At 35.9% G+C, this 25,103-nt stretch overlaps 1 protein-coding gene across 3 annotated transcripts in view; it reads right to left on the minus strand.

Moving 5' to 3' along the window:
- LOC129726844 (ataxin-2 homolog) overlaps positions 1 to 25,103 on the minus strand; it is a 37,372-nt gene that overhangs the window by 9,696 nt on the left and 2,573 nt on the right. For all 3 annotated transcript variants that reach the window (XM_055683991.1, XM_055683992.1, XM_055683989.1), the window contains exon 2: positions 3,690 to 3,846. In XM_055683991.1, coding sequence (XP_055539966.1) covers positions 3,690 to 3,846 — 157 coding nt within the window. The remainder of the gene's footprint in view (positions 1 to 3,689; positions 3,847 to 25,103) is intronic.

Here is a 25,103-nt window from a genome sequence, read left to right on the forward strand (position 1 = left end):
TTTTTGTATGAACCCTACTGCGACCAGTAGATTTCGATCTTTTGTCCGGACGTTTTTGCTGTTCGCACATTTTTGTTTTTTAACTTTTTGCGGTGTTACTTATTGAGAAGTAACCTGCTCCGTGCTTTTGTCTTCTCCTTCAGACTTAGTAACCTACATCCTTGCTTATCGATCCTATTAATCCCCCTACAAGCTATCACTCTAACAGCGTATAACGTGCTATATAGTCTAATCAGTGCACAATGGTCGAAAAATTAAGATTTCGACCAAAATTAATTTGTTGGTGTCAAATTGTTGGTTTTCTACTGTAAATGATTCTGTCTCTCGAGCAAAGTGTTTCAGTGGCAAGGGTCTGTCCATAAATCACGTGAATTGAGGCAAATCTTATTTTTTTCGAAACAATAAAAAAAATTGTCAGTGTATACAAGCGAATAATTATACTAATTTTAGGTTTTCTCGATGTGTTTTGGACCAAACTAGTACGATATACGATGAATTTCGTTGATAAATCACCAAGAAATTCAAAACTTACATAAAAAATGGAAAACTTTTAATCATCTTTTTCTACAAAAACGCAAATTTTGCGCAAACTTTTAACACTTATTCTTGAAGAGCACAAGCAGGGCTTTCAGGCAAACTATCAGGAGCTGTGCTTATACGTGCTTATATTTAATGTTTTCAATGGTCAACGTTAGGAAAATTTCGCTTTTTTTCTACGTGGCCTGCGGTAGACTCTATAGGGTTGAAATCAATTACTCTTTCAGTTTTATGAAGCTAATATAATAAACCTCTAATTGTATGCAAATATGCCATAACAGATTTAGTAGGATTTTATATATTCCGACATATTCAGAAAAACTCTTTCCCTTAATTTTTGAGAAAGGTAACTTTGGAGGCGTTGTTCAACATGAACCGTTCTATACATCAAGATTTCTTCGAGAAATTTTGAAAATATAGACCAAAAACTACAAAATGATGAGTTAAAACATTCTTGAGCCTATACTTGAAAAAGTTCTTTTGCCATCGAGTTGGCTTGGTTCTACTCAGATTCGAACCTATCGCCACTCACTTGCCAAAGCGGACTCTGTAACCTTGCTCTACATCTATTGTGATATTGCCCAGGTGTTTTCTGTACTCCGAACTTCATGTTATTGGCAGTATCACTATTGAAGTAAGCGGGGTCCATACGAAAAAAATGTGATACGTTTATCATTAATATGCGTGCTTGTGTGTGAGTTTTACCTTTTGGTTTCAAGCTTACTATACGACTATACCGAGCCCATGGTAGCGAAAATTTTTCCGTGATATTTTTCAGCAAAGCAAAGCCTTGGTGCTACATTCCGATTCGGAACTTGACCTTCTGTTTATTTATACACAGACTTCGCAACCGACTGTTTAGTGTACAGGACAATTAACGGGCTAGCGCTACGATCCTATTGACACTAACAGTCTCTCCCGAGTCGAGACTCGAACCTACGACGCCTGGCTTGTTAGGCCAACATCGTACCTCGAGACCATCTGGAAGTTTTTTTTTTAATTTCTCAGCATTCAGCACAAAAAGTGAAACGTAATTGAACGCAACTGTGTTGATGAAAAAAAGGAAATTTCGAGAGTATTGAGGAGAAAGGTAAATTGTGAGAGAGTAACCCAAACCAATTATTGAAGAAACAATGGTTTAGAAAAAACGCGCATGCTTTGGTCTCCGAAGGACGCTCTAATCGAGTAGAATTCGCCGCCGCACCAAGTTGATCATCTACAAGACATTGATCTCTACGTTCATAGGGCGTGGACTATGCTTGTGGAGAAACCACGCGCCCTTGAGGTCTTCGAATGAAAGGTGTTGCGTACCATCTTCGATGGATTGCAGATGGATAACGGAACGGAACGACGAACGAACCACGAGCTGCAGGGGCTAGTAGGGGAGCCATCTATCGTCCACATAGATTGGCAGGTTGCTGTGTGCTGGGCATGCCGTAAGTATATCGAACGACAGCGCGGTAAAGATGGTTTTTGAAACCAATCCATCACAACGATACGGAGCGGTACATAGCGGGCGAGGTGGATCGATCAGGTGGAAAACGATCTACGGACCCTACGCAAACTGTAAAAATGGCGAACTGCAACGCGGATCGATAAAGAAGCATAAAATTTCCTATTTTTGACACCAAATGTCTTAAAAATCGAATCTTCATCTTCATGCTCTTTGAGTAGTATAGATCGCTTTCCATGGGAGTCAGATCAATATTCGAACTCTCCCAGAGTTATTTCTCCGAAAAAAATTCTGGGGCAACACCAGATCTTGAGGTTCTATGCATTTCTTTCAATTTCGGTTATTTCATGAGGAACAATCAAATTTTTTTATCGATCAAAAAATTGAAACTCTGATCGCTTTAGCATTCCACAGCCCAAAGTTCGTGGTCTGATCATACTAAGGTTTGAACCTACAACCACCTGTATGTCAAAACGACTACGGAGCTCCCGTCTCCTGACCTTCATCCGCTCGAGCATCTCTGATCAATTTTGAAAATTAAGGTCAAGGAGCAAAAGAAAACAAGTATCAAAAAATTGCTAACAATTTGTCTGACTTGGTTCGCATTCCCAAATAAAAGCGAAAATGTATTGTTGTACAATACATTCAACAATAAATGTTGTAGAATAAAAATTACTCATAATCTCAGTGTTAATTTGTAGCTTCATGATGGCGCTGTATAATACCCATACAGCCTAAATAATTCATTTGAAGCCTTCTCTAGATGTGAATAGAGTTGTTTAATTTTTGTTTCCCTATTCACAGCAAAGTGAAATTAGTATCTCATCGACATTCTAAGAGGTTGCAGGTTTTACTGTCAATTTTTAGGATATCGACCGTCTGACTTTTCGGCACAAAGAAGGCGCTACCGTATAAAAAAACCTTCAATCTAAACCAACTGTCACGTTTTATTCCTAAATTCCCCCCTCTGTCTTCTGCTGTATATAACTGCATCGGCACATAAGACGACATACCCAAATGTGTGTTTCGTTCGACGTAGAAGAACTAGCAAAATTCTATACTCGTGGTGTGTATGTACGCCTTACAAAAAATGGCCAACTGCATAGAGTGTTCGCACAAAGGGAGAGCTAGCAGCACGCTGATGCATCGTTGGATGCTAAAACAAGGTTATATGTATAACAAAACGGACCTTCCGTTTTCAAGCCGAACTAAGCGCTGCGAATGAAAGCTGCCCTTATGCACTGTAAGACACACCGAAGGAGCATAAAGCAACATGCCTTCTACATATCCTGCAGAATGGAAGCTCAATAGAAAGAAACGACCAGACTTCGCCATTTGACGTTGTAGCTCTGTTGGGGAAGGGGTTTACAACATTGCGCGAAAATCAATAACACACACAGGACTATATTGTACCATTAATTTCTCTATGTTCGCAATTAGGATAAGCGATTCGAAATTGAACTGCTGAAAATGCGGGTTAAGTTATTTTATCAGCAATCAGCTGTACAAAAGCACATTAACTGGCTATGTGTCATTAAAAAGTTTTCGACATTTTAATATCCCACAAACCAGCACAAACTCAATTTGAATGAGATGAAATAAAAAAGGAATAAGTGTGATTCTTTTGTTCCAAGTGGCACATTTCTATTTTTTCTTAGTGAGTAATTTCGACAAGCGATTCACGTCAGTCTATACGTACCTGAAATTGTGATGAAAATGTCCGGAATACGCCCTCGAATATAACACCGGACGCCGTCTGGACCTGCACAATGTTGCCGACGTGTGATGTGGCCGCATGCATAAAAAGCGAGTTGCTGTAGATGCCGTCCGCCGTGATCGAACGTTGCCGTTGGGTCCTGGGTAAAAAGTGCATAATGGGAGAGGATGATTTTAGTTTACTAGCGAAACTGGTGAGTAGATTTATTTATTTGTAGGTTACGAGTATTGGATATCGAAAACGTGTTTGATACACCAATAAAGAACTTGTTTTGTCATTCTAAAATAAAGCACACGCTTGGTTTTCAATTTATGCACAGGGTGTTCTCTATGAATTTTCTATCAAATCGTTCAAGTCTAAATCCTGTTCAAATGCTAAACAGGAATGAAAGAGGTTACTTTTTCTAAAACAGAGGACGAAGAAAAGTAAAATGGCAGTTTTTGAAGGGTACGAAATTAATCCAGAGAAACTAAACTCAAACAAACCCGATTTTTTTTCGAAAAAAAATTTGCTCTTGAATGAGGTTAAACTATACTGCCTATAATCGCATACCAGTCCCATATGGATTTTCATCGTTTTTGAGTTAAATATCAGAATCCATCTATTTCCTACTTTACTATCGATTAAGGAAACAAAAAAGTATGTTTTATCTGGAAAAAGTCAGAAAAAAATGTGAGGTAAAATTGTCCCATCTTGAAAATAATCGCAGTTCAGTCCCACCAGATGTTTTTCCTGAGTATGGCCATATTTTTTTCTTCAATCCATATGACAAATATTTGGTGCTATTTTTCAAGCTTTTTGCTGTCAAAATCATCAAATAATTACTTAATGCAAGGTTGTTTCAAATAAATTCCATACAAAAGTTAATTTCAAATAGACACTGAAACTGCAGCTTTTTCAGAGGGTTCGTTCCCGAAAGGTTATTGGTTTCGTCAATCAGAGATTTGAGCAATGCTGCTTTCTGTAAGGAGTTTTTTTTCCTGTGGATGATCTGCTCACTTCAAATGATCATTCAAGTTGAAATTGTCAAAACTCAGAAGGAAACTCTTTCAGTTGTACCTCTTTTCATCGCCGTCGTCTTCCGTCAAGTCACTGTTGTAATGGAATTGGAAACTTTCCTTTCTCAATACCACTTTTCCAATATGCTAAATGCACGGGCTAATCCGGAATAATTTTATTCAGCACGCATTACGAAACACTGAAGACAGAAATTTCAGTAGCTTATCCAAGACTTTAACATTATATTTGATTATTTGCTTTTTCAACGACGACCTTAAAGTCGGGGTAAGCAATGGATAGACGTCTCCGCCATTCTCCATGCAGCATATTTGGAAGCTGTCTGCGGCCATGAACGTCTGCCCATTCAAAATACTTGAGAAAATTATGACTATTCCTACACCGAGTGGTTGAAAGTGAGACTGGTATGCGATTATTTTGCAACTCGACGGCCTAAATAATCGCATATCAGTCTCTTCCTTGTTTTTTATTGTATTTTCCACAAAAAAGCAAATTCTTCAATAAAGAAGTTATGATTAAGGTCTATTTCATAACATCATGTCGAAAAAATAAGAATAACCCACCCCAAACAGGTGAAATACCCAAAACAAGAAAAATATCTACTAGCGCTGTTTTCTCAACTCGATGATTTTCCAGATGGGACTGATATGCGATTATAGGCAGTATAATACTTTTTTTTTATAATTTACCCTCACTTACCATTTTACCATCTCGTCGACATGCTCGTTTCAGTATTAGATAACATAACAGATTTTCATACTAAAAAGTAATCTGAATTATTTTTTTGTACATACATTTTTTTACATTTTGCAAGGGAGCTCCGCTATATTAATATCATTGAATACCTTTCTCAGGTTTTAGTAAAAAATTCGAATTCCAGTGAAATTGAACAAGCTTTAGCCAGAAATAACAAGTTAGGCGATTCGTACAAGTACTCTTGAACTTAAATTTTCATTTCTCACGAAGAGCATGATCAGGCATTTCACAAAACAGAAAAAAGTGTGGCTGCGTATACTAAAAACTGTACATATTGTATGGAATTTGCATTCAATTGTAGATGAAAATATGTAAAGAAAAGTCAAAAAAAAGCTACTACCGAATACATACGCTAATTCATTGCTTACGTTTCGTACCAGTATAGAAAGAACACTTCGTGAGATTTGAAGATTTAATATGCGAAACATTTTTTTTAAATTGACCGAAAAATTAAAAAAAAAACAATTTTTGCCTAGCGAACTGAACTGAACAAAAAAGCACTACCATCTGCATAATAATGTCGTCATCACTATCCCGTTTGTAGGATCCTATGTTAACCGTACTGCTGTTGTAAATATATTGTGTCAAGTATAGCAAAAAAGATAAAATACATTCTACGCTTTGCTTTCAATATCTTGCAACACAGTAGAAAAAACAACGTCTCGATAGCAATATAGCATTAACCGGATATACCATTAATCCGATAAAATGCAGCTCCAGGTATGTATGTGCAAAACAACGAGACTCGTACCATTATTGCTGCAGTTACTCTAGTCGCCTCAGGATCAATCGTTCAAAACATAGATATCGCATATACTTCACAAAGTTGTTCAATAATTAGTTCGTTTAGGTAAACTTTTCCGCCTTACTCTGCTGTCCGGCTTTCCTTTCTACTTTATAGACTTTTAATTGCACTCCGGATGCGTCGTTATGTGTAGGTATTTCTTCTTTAGCAGTAGTTTTTAATTCTATTTTGACAAAGTGCTGCACTTGTCGTTCACGCTTCCTACATACACACGCGGAAATGTTTGTTCTCACAACACATGTCAGCCATTGTCAGTGGTAATGTCACAAAACACTACCTCACGGCATAGGAGCAGACTCCGAGGTCCTGTTTAGCTCTTGAATGTTCACTATCATTCACAACTTTTCTCACGCTTTCCACTCTTTCGCTCGCACGGGCCTCTCCCGTTCACGTTTGCGACCGGCTCCCCATTCCGCCACCTTTTACCACGCTAGTTTTGTCGTCGTGGTGGTCGCGGTATGTAGCAACTGCGGCGTTTTCCCTATCCTCTGATGTATGTGTATACCACGGCACCGTTCTCATAAAATCCGCCTATTCCACACGCCACTTGCACTTGCAGATCCTTTTCTTGACCACCTGCCACCACGCTAGCCACAAAAAAGGGTGGATATGCTCTATATTTGCCTAATGCATCCACGTTGACGATTGATAAAGCAATAATTAGTGATCCTCTTTATAGATCAATCAGGCAGGAATGGCCTCCGTTTTTTCAGTTCTAGATCAAAACCGACGATGGTTTGCGAAAATGTTCATACACAAGCACGCTCGGCCATAATGAATTTTCCGTCTCCTGACGAAGGCGAATCCCACAAACAAGCACCCATTTTGTCATGATGTTTCAAGACGGCGATCCATCCATAACTATTATGCTTAACACTATATATAAATAAGTTAGTGCCTAGTTAAATGGTAACTATTCAGAATGAAAAACTGCTCGAGTAACAATGTTCGTACAATTGTAATGATTTTCTTCCTCCTCCCAACGTCCGATGTGAACACTCTTAGGCGGATAGATGCAATAGGCAGAAGTTAAAACTAAAACTCTAAATATATCGCAGTTTTTCTTCGTCTTCTTCCCGTGTGCGTGCAAATTCCTTTACTCCCTTCCGTCTCACTATATCAAGCCGAACTAAAAAGGCATCCAAAAAGAATAGCGTTCGTTTTTTTCCACTTTTTTAATTGATAAATTCACCTAAATTTATATTATTATCACAATCAAGTTACAGCGTTCAGTACACATTGCACCTAGGACAACGAAAAACAAAAATGGAGGAAAACCGATTTCCGCGACGGTATTGTCGCGTTTTCCTCGTGAAACGAAATGTGCCACGCAGTTTTGGTCTGACTGACTACAGAAGAGCCGCGGCGGACTGATTAAGCTTTTCTTCCGGATTCCGATGACTAAACAGACGGGTCCGCGACGAACCGACCGACTGTCCGAGTCCCAAGAAACAGACTACGAGTGAATGAGCGAGCAACTGTACCGTCTTTCTGATGTGACAACGAGCCAGACGAGACGACGGTCGGACCGGTGGGTGGTGGTGGTGGCGCATGGTAGCAGCGGCATGCGGTCGGAAAATTGGAACACGGGAGAGTCGTATTCATCGAGCAAGTGAAAAAACAGATCGATACCATGCTTCAGCTGTATTATTTTGCCATGAATTAGAATGGTTCTCGCTCTCTTGACTTCGAACCGTGGCGCTGCATGTCGTGTATCCCGATGGGGTCCATTTGCGACGAGAGTGAGACGCATTTCCTCCATTTTGGGTGTGTGTTTGTGAGCGATGAGGAAGGTTATTCTCATTAATGCTGGTTCACTCGGCTATGGGATGCGGGCATCACGATGGCAAGTATGTTTAGACGGTTGACTGTGACGGTGTCATGTGTGGCGTTTGATATATAGTGCCGGTCAGTCGTGTGAATTGGTGGAGCCGCTAAGTGCTTTGTGAATCGAACGTGTTCCGTTTGCATATTAGTACCTGTATTACGTGTATCATCATATCTGTCGGCTGTGAAAAAAACTTTTCAATATTGTTGGCCGCCATTCGATGGCAGTGAATGACACTTTAGGACGAGCTACCGTTTGTTTACATTTGGTTTCGGTTGGATAATTATCGAAAAATTCAAAAGTAGCGGTAGTATATGAAAATAAATTGTCAGTCCCATAGTCCCATAGATTTTAACCCTCTAGTGCCCAAGTTAATTTTCAGACGGACTTCGAAAAATTCACTATGAATCTGTACAAACATTTTTTAAGTATTGATCAAAGCTTTTCAGAGGTTCAACTGAAGACAGTCTAAAGGCGGCATTGGGCACTAGAGGGTTAAGCTTTCGGTATCGCCAAGAGATCAACGAGGCTCATATAAGAAAACAGTAATACGATGAAGCATCATAACTTTTAAGATGAAGTAGCTCAATGGCTTTTGAGATTACCGTTGAGCAATAATTATTGAGCGATGATACTGAAGTATCGAGGTAGAAGATCCTGCCTACGAGTGTCTCGCTTTCTCATAATCCTGGAAATCAAGTCGGCTCCACTTAGAATTCAACCGTAAAAGAGTCATTTTTACGCAGGCATAACACCAAAAACGGCTTCATATTGCCGGATTTTTCGTTTTAAGTTTTCCAAGTTTTTACAAGATAACTTCAATATTTTTTTAGTACTATAATAAATGTAAATAAGTATATAATAAGTTTGTGTGACCAATCACAAATGGTGACTTCTCAACACTGTTAGAAATTTGTAATTTTAATTTTTAGAGTTTGTTTGCTTTCGCAATTAGGACTTATTATTCGTAGGGATTTAAACCTACTTGTCAAAAAAGGGAGATGAACTTACACATATCTTAATTGCTAACTTATTGGCTATAAAGAGAGCATATCGTAGCAATTGAGGATTGCAACGATTTTTGTCGGAAATTGTTAATAATTTTGTCTGACATAGCTTCTAACGTGTCTCACGTGTAATTCGAGTGTACCAAACCAAGGAGGACGCTTGAAAATCATTTTCAGAATTTCATTCTGAATCCTTTGAAGCGTTTTCTTCCTTGTTAAACAGCAATTTGACCAGATCGGTACAGCATAAAGCTGTACCGATCTGGTCAAATTTGTTTGTAAATCAAAAGTTTATTCTTAAAACAAAGTTTAGAATACCTGCTAATGAGTAGATACAAACATCTCGTATATTTGTTGCACTTTGCTTGTATACTTTCAATATGCTCTTTGAAAATTGTTTTTTTTTATCGTTAATTAGTCCCAAGTACTTAACCTTGTCAGACTAACTTAAAATAACCCCATTCATCTTGACAACGTGATTATTGTTCGGCTTGAGAAAAGAAGCCCTAGCCTTATGAGGAGAAATTATCAACTGAGTTTGCAAGTAGGATTCTTCCTATAATATCTAAACTTTTCTGCAATCAATTGCAGATGACACGAAGATTTTTTCCTTTTACGGAGATGCTTGTGTCATCGCAAAACAATGACTTTGTGCATCCTGGAGGTAAATCAGGAAGATCTGAAGTTAATATGTTGTACAGAACTGGAACAGGTTCAGTCTTGGACCTTGAGGCACACCTGATCTGACGGGAAATCTATCGGATTTTGAATTCTGGTAGACAACCAGCAGAGTTCGATCAGTTAGATATTTTTTTAAAATTTTGATTAGAAAAATTGGAAAGTTAAAAGTTAGCGATTCCACAATCAAATCTTTATGCCAAACACTGCCGAATGCATTTTCTTTGTTTAAAAAAGCAGTAGCACTGGAATAACCTTCATATTTGTAAGCTCGCATCATATAAGTAACTCTGAGCAATTGATGAGTAGTGGAATGCCCATGGCGAAATCCAAACTTTTCATCTGCAAAAATTGAATTTTCATTGATGTGTGACATCATCCTGTTGAGAATAATTCTCTCAAACAGTTTACTTATCGAAGAAAGAAAACTGATTGGTCGACAACTTGAAACCTCAACCAAATTCTTATCCGGCTTCAAAACTGGAGTAATTTTTGCATTTTTCCATAATTTGGGAAAAATGCAATTTTGAAACATCTATTGAAAAATTTTACTAAAAATTCTACTGTGCTCTCAGGAAGATGTTTGAATAATATGTTGAAGATTCCATCGTCACCAGGTGCTTTCATATTTTTGAAATTTTTAATAATTGTTTTAATCTCATTCAAGTTAGATTAAATTATTTCTGCAGTTAAAAAAACCTGGGAAGAAATTAACCCTCTAGTGCCCAAATTAATTTTTAGACGAACTTAAAAAAAATCACTATAAAGCTTTATAAACATTTTTGAGTTCTTATTGAAGCTTTTTAGAGATTCAACTGAAGACCGTCTAAAGACGGCACTAGGCGCTAGAGGGTTGAATCAAATTGAAGTGTGACTTCATTTTTAATTGGATAAGGAAACATTTATTTTTCTATATTACACACGCCTTTGGTATATGTTATTCATATCGTATGAACAGGTCCTTGGAACTTTTAAAATATGAATTCTCCTTCCATTTTTTTCCTTTGTGACCCATCACTGCGACCAGAGACACTGGATCTATTGTGATATTGCCCAGATGTTTTCTGTACTTCGCACTTCATATTATTTGTATTACTATTGAAGTAATTGACACGCTTATCATTTATATCCGTGCTTGTGTGTGACTATACCCTTCCGTTTCAAGCTAACTGCTCTACTATACGAAGCCTCTTTTCATTCTACCAATATCGCCTAATGGGACACCAGCAACAATGTTCAATTCTAAGAGATGGCGCTGCAGTGGTAGTGGTAGTAAAATCGAAATTTCAACGAGCATTTCGCTTGATGACCGGAAAAACTGCTATTAGTTACTCTGTTTTTGTATTATTCTAACTTTCTAGTACTTACTTTTACTATATTCAATCTATTTTTATCAAAAAACTTGATTTTGCTTTACTACTATATTGAGTCAACGGAGTTGTATAAGAAAATCAAGTTTTTTTGATAAAAAAAGATAGCATATAGTAAAAGTAACTACTAGAAAGTTAGACTAATAAAAAAATAAGGTAACTAATAGCAGTTTTTCCGGTCAATAAGCAAAATGCTCGTAGAAATTTCGATTTTAATACCACTACAGCGCAATCTCTTAGAATTTAACATTGTTTCGGGTGTCCCATTACAATTCCCTGAAGAGAACTGTTATACGTTACTCAGACCACGTTTATTCTAGGAGGGACTTATTTTTGTTAGGAGGAGAGTCAACAGGGGTTTTGTAGGTAGAATTCAACTTGAAGGAAGAATACGTGTAGTAGTGGAGTTTTTTTTCTAGTGAAGTTTTATTCAAATGATGGAAAAATAAATTGTTCACAATTTTGTTTCGAGTAGGTTGCGTTCCTAAAGTGCGACTAAAACCATTTCTTCAAATCGTCCATTTTGGAAAATTTTTTACATTCACCAAGATTCGTATCTCGATCTGCTTAGTAAGTTACTTTGAAGAAAATTTCTTGAAAAACGGCTGCATCTACGTGAAAAGTTTTGGAAGATTTCTCACCAAACAAACATGTGGAAAGGGCCTATCTGCCATATGTAAACAAGCCACATTTTCAAGTTTTTCAACGAACACAAGCGTAATCTACTCGTACAATTAAGATTGTTTGACTAAAACAAAGTTCTTGAATCAACAAATTTCGTTGGTAAGGGTAGATTTCGCTTGAATTAATAAAAAAAAGAGAAAATTGGGCTTGTTTACAAATGGCAGATAGGCCCGTTTTCATATGTTTGGAGAGATTTGTTATTAGGTCATGTGGAAAATTTTTGTTGAATTATTTTTGTTTGTTTATTTGTTCTGGAGAGACAAAATTACTGCTGAAACTTTGCCGAAGACATTATACCAATTAAACAAACCGTTTTGGCTTTGATTTTTGCCTTTTTCCTAGAAAGGTATAGCAATCACTGGAAACACCAAAGGTATAAAAGTGCTCCAAAGGGTCGAATCTCGTATATCAATCGACTTAGTTTGACGAGCTGAGCATTTTCTGTATGTGTGTGTGTGTGTGTGTGTGTGTATGTGTGTGTATGTAACGCTCTCCCAATCTCACTCGATTTTCTCATAGATGGCTGGACCGATCTTCATGAAATTAATTGCAAATGAAAGGTCTAGTTGCAACATAAGACCCTATTGAATTTCATTGCAATCGGATTTTTAGTTTAGAGGTTATGTTTAATAATGTGAAAATCACGAAACATCATTATCTCAGAAACTACTCAACCGATTTTAACAAAATTGATTTTAAATGAACAAGCTCCTTAAAAAACCCTTAACTTTTGAGTTTCATGAAGATTGAACGTGTGGTTCAGAAGTTATTTAAAGAAACGTGTTCAGGAGAGTGTTTAATCTCACTCATGTTTCTCAGAGATGGCTGAACCGATTTCCACAAAATCAGTGTCATTTGGAAGGTCTAATTGCCCTATAAGACCCTATTGATTTTTTGTAATAGGACTATTACTTTGCCTGTTATGTTTAAAAATGTGAAATTCAGCTATAAAAAGGATTATATTCCGAAGACTACTCACTCACTTTTCTCAGAGATGGCTGAACCGATTTCCACGAAATTAGTGTCAAATAAAAGGTCTAGCTGCCTCATAACACCCTATTGAATTTCAATGTAATCGGTCTATTACTTTGTCTGTAATGTATCAAAATATGAAAATCACGAAACTTCATTATCTCAGATAGTACACAACCGATTTGAACAATATTGGTATCAAATGAACGGGCTAGTTAAAGGTTAATTGATGAATTTTATAGTGATTAAACACGGTTCAAAAATTGTGAAAAGAAACGATGACTTTTCAAATTCACTCGTTTTTCCAAAAATAGCTGGACTAAATTCAACAATCTTAGTGTCAAATGAAAAATTTGGCTTTCCTATAGGTTCCCATTTTATTTGACTATAATCGTATTTTTATTCCAACCGTTATGTATTAAATCATAAAAACAACGAAAGTCTATTATCTCAAAGATCACACGACTTATTTGAACATATCTAGTGTCATTGGAACGGGTTGTCTCTCAAACTCACAAGTAAGAAATTTTAAAGCAATTTGATATATGGTTCAAAAGTTATGAAAAGAAACGAAATTCAAAGACTATTTAAAACTGTAACTGCTTTGATCAAAACATATGGCCTCAACAAAATTTAAATTTGGTATTGTGCTATACGTACGTTCCCGGTATTGCTTGTGATTGAAGTGTACGAAATTTAAAGTCATTTCTTTTATTTCGCTATTTCTTCAGCACGAATATTTTACTCCTAATTGATATTTTTTTTAACTTTTGAAGTACAATACTTCTCTCAGGAAGTTCAAATACATAGGGATGTGAAATGAAAATCTAAAACCAAAAAAAGTGAAAAATATGTCCAATTTCAAATGCTAATAAATCGGTTATTATTCGATGGATCTCCTTCGTTCTTGCAGCAATAGATTGGAAAATCTTCTAAGATTCTTCCAAAATGAAGATAATTGTGATTTTATTATTCAAACTATTGTACTATTGAAAATAGTTAAGCCTTGTCAAAACGGAAAATTAGACTTCTGATTGGTCGTTATAAGATTGCTTCCCAAGCTTGGTCGACATAATCATATACCTTGCAGTTTAAAATATGCTATTTGGCCTATATAAGAGCCTGTTTCAGCCGAAGCCGCTCATAAAAGTTCTAGAAAGCGACAACAGTAGTCGTCCTCCCTTAGCAGCAGCACTAGCAGTGCAGTGGATACCAGCGATAGTGGATAGCGGCCACAGCTGTGGCATAGCAATGGATAGCGCACCAGTTGCAGCGGATCTCAGCATCGATAGCAGCTAGGTCAGCTGATGCAGGGGCAGCGGATACCAATGGTAGCGTATAGCGGCCACAACTGTGGCATGGCTATGGATAGCGTAGTAGTTGCAGCGGGTATATCTGACCATGAAGCATTTATGCAATAGTTGAATGAAAGTTGCAATTGCAGCAATCGCTTTTTTTCAAGGCTACTAAATGTATTTGGAAGAGCATAATGAATGGTTATTATTGAACTGCAACTGAGGTTTGATGCTGCTGCAAATGCACAGCAGTATGATGTTTATTACGATTTGTTGATACTGTGCTTAACAAGCGGTATATACGAAACAAATCCGATTTAGAAATGACTGACACGCAAGCAGCCGGGTTATCTTTCTTGTAAAAGTATTCTACTCCAACCTTGCGGTCGTGGCTTTGCACACAAAGGTATATAGCACTGGTATGTAGCACTCGACTCAGTTCGACGAACTGAGCATTTTTTGTATGTTTGTATGTATGTGTGTGTATGTGTGTATGTATGTGTGTGTATGTATGTGTGTGTATGTGTGTGTATGTATGTGTGTGTATGTATGTATGCGTGTATGTATGGGTGTGTGCATGTGCAGATTTTTATTTTCACCGATTTTAATGAAATTATATGCAAATGAAAGTTCTAGTTGCCCCATAAGATCCAATTTTTCATTGTAATTGGATTTTTATTTAAGAGGTTATGTTTAAAAATGTAAAAATCACGAAACATCATTACCTCAGAAACCACACAACCGATTTCAATAAAATTGGTATCAAATGAACGGGCTATCTCAAAAAACCCTTAACTTTTGAATTTCATATAGATTGAACTTGTGGTTCAAAAGTTATGAAAAGAAATTGTGAAAATCACGAAACTTCATTATCTCAGAAAGTACACAACCGATTTGATCAATAGTATTATCAGATGAACGGGCTAGTTAAGGGTTGACTGATGAATTATGATTTAACACGTGGTTTCAAAGTTTGGCTGCCCTATACGTTCCCATTTCATTTGATTATAATCGAACTAAGCAACCATAATGTATTAAATTGTTAATAAAACAACGAAAGTCTATTATCTCAAAGATTACACGACTTATTTGAACATAACTCATACGAACGTCATACGAACGAGTCATCTCTCAAACTTACAAATAACAAACTTCATAACAATTTGATATGTGGTTCAAAAGTTATGGAAAGAAAAGAAATTCAAAGGCTTTTTAAAACTATACCTGGTTTGATCAATATATGTGGCCTCAATATAATTTAAATGTGGTATCGTACCATTTGAATATTCCCGGTATCGCTCGTGATTGAATTGTTCGAAATTAAGAGTCATTTCTTTTATTTCGCTATTACTTGAGCATTTACATTACGTCAAATTTCATATATTATACTTCAATTACAACATCATTATTTTAGAACCCAAAAAGTGAATACACATTTATTGGATTGAAACGTTCATGTAAATCTATTTTTACAAATAATAAGTTTGAATGAGAAAGGCTGGGTCTGACCGCTAGGTGGATTAATTTAGGTTTTTTATTTTAGCGGTAAAATTGATAAAAAGTTCCAATGACAAATTTACGCGAACAATGAACCAATTACATGCAAGCATTCCTAGCACAGACGACGTGAATGGACACCAACCGTTCCCTGTGATATTCTCTGTATCAATATCAAAAAAAAATTGACAGAGTCTCCAGTCTCCCCGTCCCAATAGGTCAATTTATTTTTGCTTTCATGAGCTTAGACTAATGTCATGTCTCGAAGGTAAAAGTTTTCCAAAAAGTTTGAAACAATCCCCATCCTTGAACAATGCCTGAACCAGCTGTCAGAACGTAATAAAAACTGATGTCTTGAAAGAAAATATGCTGGTATAGGCAACAGTACCAGTGAAGCAGAAAGCAGCAGGCCTCTCGTCGTCTATGATTGCAGCGACACTCTTCTATTCGTACATTTCAGCGGTACATTTCCATTCGTACTGCAGCGCGCGGTACTATTCGTATTGCAGTGGTACACTTCTGTTCGTACATTTTTATTTTTATGCAATCGAGGTAAAACTGCAATGCTGCTTCTGATGGTGATTGATAGTTTATCTCATAAATATGATTACCATAAATTACTCAACAAGAATTGTACATTTTTGCAACGGTTATAAGTTATATTTATTATATTTCATATTCGATATTTACTAAATAATCGTGACCGGATAGTATCGGAAGACTGAATTCCCAAATACACTAAAGTCGCTTTTTACGCCGGGGATACGTGCCGCGTAAACAAAAACCGCGTAAATTCCGGAATCCGCGTAAAAAAAATCGCGTAAATTCCGGAATCCGCGAAAAAGAAAACCATCGTTAATTTTGCATTCCGAGTGAAGGGAAACCGAAATCCGGGCAAAAAAAAAACCGCGTAAATTCCGGAATCCGCGTAAAAAAACCCGCGTAACAAAAACCGCGTAAAAAGCGACCTTAGTGTATACAAATTTATAGAAGTGTAAGAGCCGGTGAATGCTTGTGAATTTTTGGTACATTCCGAATTTTTTTGTTACATTTCAAAATTGTTAGATGATATTTTATTATTTTATACTTTTCCATAATAAACGTTTATTAGCTGTCTTCGTTACACAGCGAATGTAATTGTAGGCAAACGAAAAAAAAAGTCAAGCAAAAAACAACAATGGAATTGTTGATTGCTACGATTTTTTGCTGAAACTTGTTGATAATTTTGTTTAACATATCTTCTTATGTTTGCTCACATATTATTTTAAAAGCAAGATCCATATTATAAATTTGATTTAATCAGAGTTAAATAAGACAAAACCATTCATTATGATAACGTAAGTAATATTGGATTTAGTTTTTGAGGATATAGAGTTAATTCTGACTTTGACGCATTACGAAAAGTTCTTGGTGCTTCTTCAACAAGAACGATAAGCTTGTGCATTGTCAAATACATGTTGGTTGCACAAAAAATTCTACAGGCATAATATCGCCAAATATAAAAGATATTTTTTCGAGTATATTACTATATTACTAAGGCTGAAAATAAAAGTACGTAAGTCACCGAGCAAACACATTGATTCTGTCTGCGGATTCTGTATATTTTGAAACAAAAAATCCTTTAATTACAGTGTTTAGTTCCACGTCACCATTTCATACAACCCTAGGGCTGTATACTTTGTAGAATTTTTTTTTTATTATTCAATGATCAGACGAGTATCAATGTTCAGCCAGATTTTTGCAGCTTTTATAAAAAAAAAATATTAACTTGAAAAAATAATTTGAAATATTTTTATGATTTTGTTCGGATCTGTCTCCCAGATGGTCTCAAGGAACGATGCTGACCTAACATGCCAGTCGTCGTAGGTTCGAGTCTCGGTCTGGGAGAGGCTGTTAGTGTCAGTAGGATCGTAGCGCTAGCCCCTTAATTGTCCTGTACACTAAACAACCGGCTGCGAAGTCTGTGTATGAAAAACAGAAGGTCAAATTCCGAATCAGAATGTAGCACTAAGGCTTTGCTTTTTTATTTTTTTCGGAAAGACAAAATTATTATCTACAGCTCTGTCAAAAACGTCATACCGATCAAACAAACCGTTGACTTTAAAAATATCAATACCGTTTTCACCCAGTTCACAAATTAAACGTGTTAAAAAGACCAATAGCACAAAATGACATCTTGAGCCCAAAAACATCTGTGCAAAGTTTCATTCAAAAAAACAAATAAGCTGGTCTTGTCAAAATGAATCAGGTTATTGTGGAAAAAGATGACGTTTGAGTTAATCTGCATTTAAGGATTCAAGAATAAATTTTAGCAAGACATACTTTAGGGAACATCCATAAATGACGTAGCTTTTTTTTGATATTTATATTTGCTACGTAGCATGGCTTGACTCCCAACCTTCCCCCTCGTCACATTTCATAACAAAACTGCCCCTCCCTTCTCGAATGCCACGTCATTTATGGATGTTCCCTTACTAGAGAATTGGTATGCTGCCAGTACCCGCATAACTGTCCCATCATGAAAAACCACATGTTAAGAAAATGGCGATTAAATAATCTTCGTGCATTTCATGAATTTCAGCTATTTCAAGCTCCAAACCATATCCATATCCAAAACCAATGGCCAGAATAGTTTCATGGCATCACAAACGTTGACAACAAAAAAAAACATCAAATAAGGGTATTTTCATGCTCGGGATGATACTCAGATATCAGGTTTGACTTCAGCCATAGATTTGAAATCCAAGATGGCGACTTCCGGTTTCTGAGAAACTGTCTGGATAAATAGGGAGGCGTTTTAATGCTGAAATATCGGTTGAATCCCAAGTTGCCGAGTGAACTCAGATGTTTTTTTTAGCCGAGCTTGAGATTCAGTTTTAAGTGTGTATGGAGATACTTTAATCTTTAAATTATCTTTAGTTCAGTTATTGTCAATAACTTCTTTTGTGAGGTGCATGCCTCAAAGTTGCCATTTGAAAATGTGTTTTTTTCTCGTTCACCAACGAGGAAAACTAAATTTTGATTAAAATAAGCCATGAAATACATAACAACGGTTTACGGCACGAAGAAAGTTGTTCATATTTTTCCCCGTTTTTCACTATTTTTTTACGACTTTCAATAGAGCATAAATGAATTACACAGAACCATCAAAATGGTTTGAAAATCGTTATCCGCATGCTCACATACGCACAAACATACACAAATACGCACACACAAATAAACACAATAATTTCTACAACGTCTTTTAAGTCATATGCTCGAAATAATCCGATATACAGTAATCTGGAGCAAGATTTTAGGCTCGCATTTTGTACCACTATGCAGGGGAACTGTAATGCGGGTACTTTTAATATGGGACAAGATAGGCTAATACTTTTAATATGGAACAAATACAAAAGTACTAATTTTAGTTTCTTTCGTAAGTACAATATCAATTAAGCCGATTTTCGGTGCTAACTCAAAAGTTACAAAAATCAATATAGGACAGTTATGCGGGTTCCGGCGATATAGGGGACAGCTCAAATCCTTATCAGATTTAACTAATGACAGTAGGATGTGAAACAAGATCAGTCATGTTGTCAGTCAGATGATAAGAGAAAATGATGGACTATCTGAAGACAGCATGAGTCCGCTACCTGCAAAAACCATAAGCAGCACATATATGTTTAGAAAGGGTGAAAACAAACATAAAAAAGATTTTTACCTGCTCAAAAAGACGTGCGAAATTGATGACGTCATAATAGTTCTAATACATGGTCATAGTGACGAATGTCCGAACAGAGCAAAATGTAAGACGCAGTATAATTTCCCTTGCATTCATCTGCTCAAAATAAAACTTTCATGTTCTATGCCATAATTTGTTATATTCTATTGTCTTTCTGCTGTAGCGTAGGAAGTTACGTAGTTACGATGATAATTAGTTTTGGGATTAAGAAAGTAGTGCTGCATTCTAAGTTTAAATTATGATAAAAAATATATCTCATGTATCTATTTCAAAATTCCTAACCGAGAAAATAAAACCTTAATTTGATGGAAAAGTAGTAACTAAAAGATCGTTTTCTTGTTACATGATCAATCGTCCAATTACGAATGTCTCATTGAACAAAATAGTTTTCTTGAAGAGCGCTTGTATTTTAGCATACATGTCATTCAAAGCATTCCAATTCTTCAGTTTTGTTGTTGTGCGAATATATGAAATTATAAAATCCAGGATAGTTAAATGGTGCACTTTTTATTCTTAAAGTTAAGAAGTATTTTCCAAAATTTCAGCTTAAAAAATCGTATTCCGATGATGTTGTGGATTCTAGTGGTCCATTTCAATCATTAAGTTCAGTCGAGTTAAACTTTAAAATATTTTAATTATTTAGAAATTATAATATTAGAATATTAGAGGTAGAATGGTTCAAGTATAGTTTTGATTTATTTTGTATTCTAATACGTCCTTAAGACTAGGATAAGTTGACAAAACTACGTTTTCCTATCACAGTTTCTAGCAGAACAGAAATCATCATTATAACGCTTCAGATACAAAAGAGAAATTATTGAAATTATTCATTATTATTATTATTATATTTATAAAAATAAAAAAAAACTTGGTCATTGAACTGTGTAATATTGTTTTACTTGGAGAATACGTAGCACGTAAAAAAGCCGCGTAAGTTCCGAAATCTGAAATTGTTTTAACCCAAATTAAAAATCTCTCGACAGCCGATGTACTTAGAAGGTTGATTACAATGATTTTTACGACTTGGATTGAACAGTAGAATCATTTACATCATCAGAACTTTTTTCGTATCACCTAAAATGGCAGGACGAAAAATGAAACCACGCATCGCTACGGGGAGGAAAAGAGAGGCATCTCTTTCTGAAACTAGCTTAAGCAGAGAAAATTTATATGATATTCCGCCTGAGCAAGAAGCCGGCGAAATTGAAATGTTCGAAAGTAAAACTATTCAAAGTGAAATTTCTGTAAAAAAGGAGAAAGTTCCACCTGTTGTGGTATCTATTGCTTCTGAATGTAATATTTTTAAAAGAGAACTTTCTACGTTTCTCTCCGACGTCAATGTTACTTATCAAATTGGTCGAAGAGGCGAATGCTGTTTACTGGCCCAAACATTGAAAGATTGGAATCGTCTTATTCAGTATTCAACTGAAAAGATGTATAATTTTTTTACATATGATACGAAGAGCGCCAAGCCGTTCAAGGTCGTATTGAAAGGTCTCACCAACGATCAAACCGTTGATGAGATCAAAATTACTTTGACAGAATTACTTGGTATAGCCCCTACCCAATGAATGAATTTTGTTTCTGATGAAACAAAAATCACGAGGCGAAAGCAGTCAGCGAACTGGAATTTCCCTTGTAAATTATTTAATTCATTTTAACCGCAGTAAGGTTAATAACTTAAAATTTTTTGAAAAAGCACATGCTTTATATAACGTGCGTGTAAAATGGGAATTATATCGAAAGTTTGGCGGAGGTGAAAAGCATATCACCCAATGCCGTGTTTGCCAACGTTATGGCCATGGTTTAAAGTTTTGTAACATGGACCAAAAATGCCTCATTTGTGGAGACTCTTCTCACAAAAAGGACACATGTCCTGTGAAAGAGAGTAAAAATTTTCGCTGTGCGAATTGTAACGGCAACCATATGTCGAATTTTTATCAATGCCCAACCCGTTTAGCAATTGTTAAGGCAAGGCAAGGTAAACAAAATTCAAAACAAACTTCAAAACAAAATTCTCCAAGCGTACCAGTGACGCATAGTTTACCTACTCCTTTGCATACCCGTTTAACTTATGCACAGGTTACAGGTAGTTCGAACATTATACCGCCTAGTGTTGGTAGTTCGAAAATGACCGTTAATATGGGTAAGCAAAACACGCTAGAAAATAATTGTACACCTATTACTCCAGCTAATATTGCTGCCGAAAATATTTTTTCTAATGCCAACTGCCTGGGGCCTATTACGGCAGGTAAACTTTCTTTTTTGCAACAGGCAATGATCGATCTTATGAACGCCATGTTTCAGGCAAAATCAATGTTTGAAGCCATTTAAATAGGCACAAATTTTACTATTAAAATTTAGCAATGATTTTAAATAAAACAATTAAAATATTAAATTGGAATGCTCGCTCATTGAAGGCCAATGAGAATGAGCTTTTTAATTTTTTAACAGTAAATAATGTGCATATTGCAATTATTACTGAAACATTTTTGAAACCTAACATAAAATTAAAATATGATCCCAATTACGTGGTTCATAGATATGATAGGATTCAGGGTTTCGGTGGTGGAGTTGCAATTGTTATTCATCGCCGAATCAAACATCGTGCTCTTCCCCATCTTGAGACGAAAGTTATTGAAACTTTGGGAATTGAAGTTCAAACTGAACTTGGGATTTTATTTATTGCCGCAGCATATTTACCATTTCAATGCACACGCGAGCACAAAAATTATTTTAAAGGTGATTTACAAAAACTCACCAGAAATCGTTCGAAATTTTTCATAATCGGCGATTTTAACGCTAAACATCGTTCATGGAATAATTCTCAAAGTAATTCCCATGGCAAAATTTTATTCAATGATTGTTCTTCAGGATACTATTCTATTTTGTCTCCGAATAGTCCTACATGCTTTTCTTCTGTAAGAAACCCTTCAACAATTGATTTGGTGCTTACAGATCAAAGTCATGTATGTAGTGATTTGATCACACATGCTGACTTTGATTCTGACCATCTTTCAATAACTTTTTCTTTATCACATGAATCAGTTTAAAACCCTATGAGCTCTGTTTTTAATTATAACAAGGCTAATTGGGAAAGATACAAAACTCATGTTGAGAGAAATTTCAATAATGAGCTTGATTTGCAAAACGAAGTGAATATTGATTCCGCTTTGGAAGCATTAAAATGTGCAATTGTTGATGCCAGGAATTATTCTGTTCCAAAGGCTCAAATGAAATTTGATTCACCAATAATTGACGAAAATCTTCAACTTCTAATTTATTTGAAAAATGTCCGCAGACGTCAATATCAACGTTCTTCGTGACCCTTTTTGAAACTATTTATAAAGATTTACAAAAAGAGATTAAACATAGATTTACTCTTCTGAGAAATCAAAATTTTGAGACTAAAGTTGCAAAATTGAAACCATATTTAAAATCTTTTTGGAAGCTGTCGAAGATTCTTAAGAAACCTTCAAAGCCTATTCCAGTTTTAAAAGATGGTGAACGTTTTTTTGTATCCAATGAACAAAAGGCTCAAAGACTTGATCAGCAGTTTGAGAGTGTTCATAACTTAAATTTGAATTTTGTGAGTCCAATTGAAAATTAAGTCACCCGTCAATTTGATTTAATTTCTTCCCAGAATTTTTTACCTGGAGAAATAATTGAAACTAACTTGAATGAGATTAAATCAATTATTAAAAATTTCAAAAATATAAAAGCACCTGGTGACGATGGAATCTTTAATATACTAATCAAACATCTCCCTGAGAGCACAATGGAATTTTTAGTGAAAATTTTCAATTGCTGCTTCAAAATTGCATATTTTTCCCAAATTATGGAAAAATGCAAAAATTACTCCAATTTTAAAACCGGATAAGAACCCAGCTGAAGTTTCAAATTATCGACCAATCAGTTTGCTTTCTTCAATAAGTAAACTGTTTGAGAGAATTATTCTTAACAGAATGATGTCACACATCAACGAAAATTCAAGTTTTGCAAATGAACAGTTTGGATTTCGCCATGGGCATTCAACAACTCATCAATTGCTCAGAGTTACTAATATGCTACGAGCTAACAAATCTGAAGGTTATTCCACTGGAGCTGCTCTTTTAGATATAGAAAAAGCACTCGACAGTGTTTGGCATAAAGGTTTGATTGCGAAATTGCAAACTTTTAATTTTCCAATTTTCCAAATCAAAATTTTAAAAAATTATCTTACTGATCGAACTCTGCAGGTTGTCTATCAGAATTCAAAATCTGATAGATTTCCTGTCAGAGCAGGTGTGCCCCAAGGTTCAGTCTTGGGTCCAATCCTGTACAACATATTCACTTCAGATCTTCCTGATTTGCCTCCAAGATGCACAAAGTCATTGTTCTGCGATGACACAAGCATTTCCGTAAAAGGAAAAAGTCTTCGTGTCATATGCAGTCGATTGCAGAAAAGTTTAGATATTTTTTCTTCCTACTTGCAAAAGTGGAAAATCTCTCCCAATGCTTCTAAAACTCAAATGATAATTTTTCCGCATAAGCCTAGGGCTTCTTTCCTCAAGCCAAACAATAATCACGTTGTCAAGATGAATGGGGTTATTTTAAGTTGGTCCGACAAGGTTAAGTACTTGGGACTAATTTATGATAAAAAACTTATTTTCAAAGAGCACATTGAGAGTATACAAGCCAAGTGCATCAAATATACGAGATGTTTATATCCTCTCATTAACAGGAATCCTAAACTTTGTTTAAAGAACAAACTTTTGATTTACAAACAAATTTTTAGACCAGCAATGCTTTATGCTGTACCGATCTGGTCAAGTTGCTGTTCAACAAGGAAGAAAACGCTCCAAAGGATTCAGAATAAAATTCTGAAAATGATTTTGAAGCGTCCTCCTTGGTTTGGTACACTCGAATTACATAGACTTACTGGTGTTGAACCATTAGAATCTGTCAAATAAAATTATTAACAATTTTCGACAAAAATCGTTGCAATCCTCAATTGCTACGATAAGATCTCTTTATAGCCAATAAGTTAGCAATTAAGTTAGCTGTAAGTTTACTTCCCCTTTTCTGACAAGTAGGTTTAAATCCCTACGAATGATAAGTCCTAATTGCGAAAGCAAACAAATCCTAACAATTAAAATTACAAATTTCTAACAGTGTTGAGAAGTCACCATTTGTGGTTGGACACACATACTCATTATTTACTAATATTTATCATAAATACTTAAGCTACTAACAAATCCCCCCTTTAAAAAAAATCATTTACATCATCTTGAAGCAAGTTGAAATTATCATTGCTCTAAACGTCAACCTCCAAGAATCCAAGCAGAGATGCCAGATGTTTTTGAAAAATGTCTACACCTGCACTAAAAACCGGATAAATCTGCTTGAAATCTGAAAGAATGTATCCGTAGTTAAAAAATTGCGCCCCGAGAGATAAGTTCGCAAAGTCTGCGCAAATATAAAGAGAATCCGCAAATCAGCAGAAAAATCGGAGTTTGTTTATGTGTTTATGCTTTGCATTATTTTTTTTGTAGTTATTTGGACAAGGAGTTGATAGCAACAGATCGGAATCAATTTGACGATAACGAGATCCGTAACGAAGTGTTCAGTTTCCGTAGAATCTGTTTTGGTCATAACGCTGAAATGCAGTTTGGACCGCTATATCCAAGCATTAACGAGGTAACATAAGCTACGTTGATGGTCCTTCAAGGCATAAGGTTTCAAAAATGAAATACTGCCCTCGCATATACGTACTTCGGGAAT

Source organism: Wyeomyia smithii, chromosome 3, assembly GCF_029784165.1.
Source record: "Wyeomyia smithii strain HCP4-BCI-WySm-NY-G18 chromosome 3, ASM2978416v1, whole genome shotgun sequence".
In the NCBI taxonomy this organism is placed as follows: domain Eukaryota; kingdom Metazoa; phylum Arthropoda; class Insecta; order Diptera; family Culicidae; genus Wyeomyia; species Wyeomyia smithii.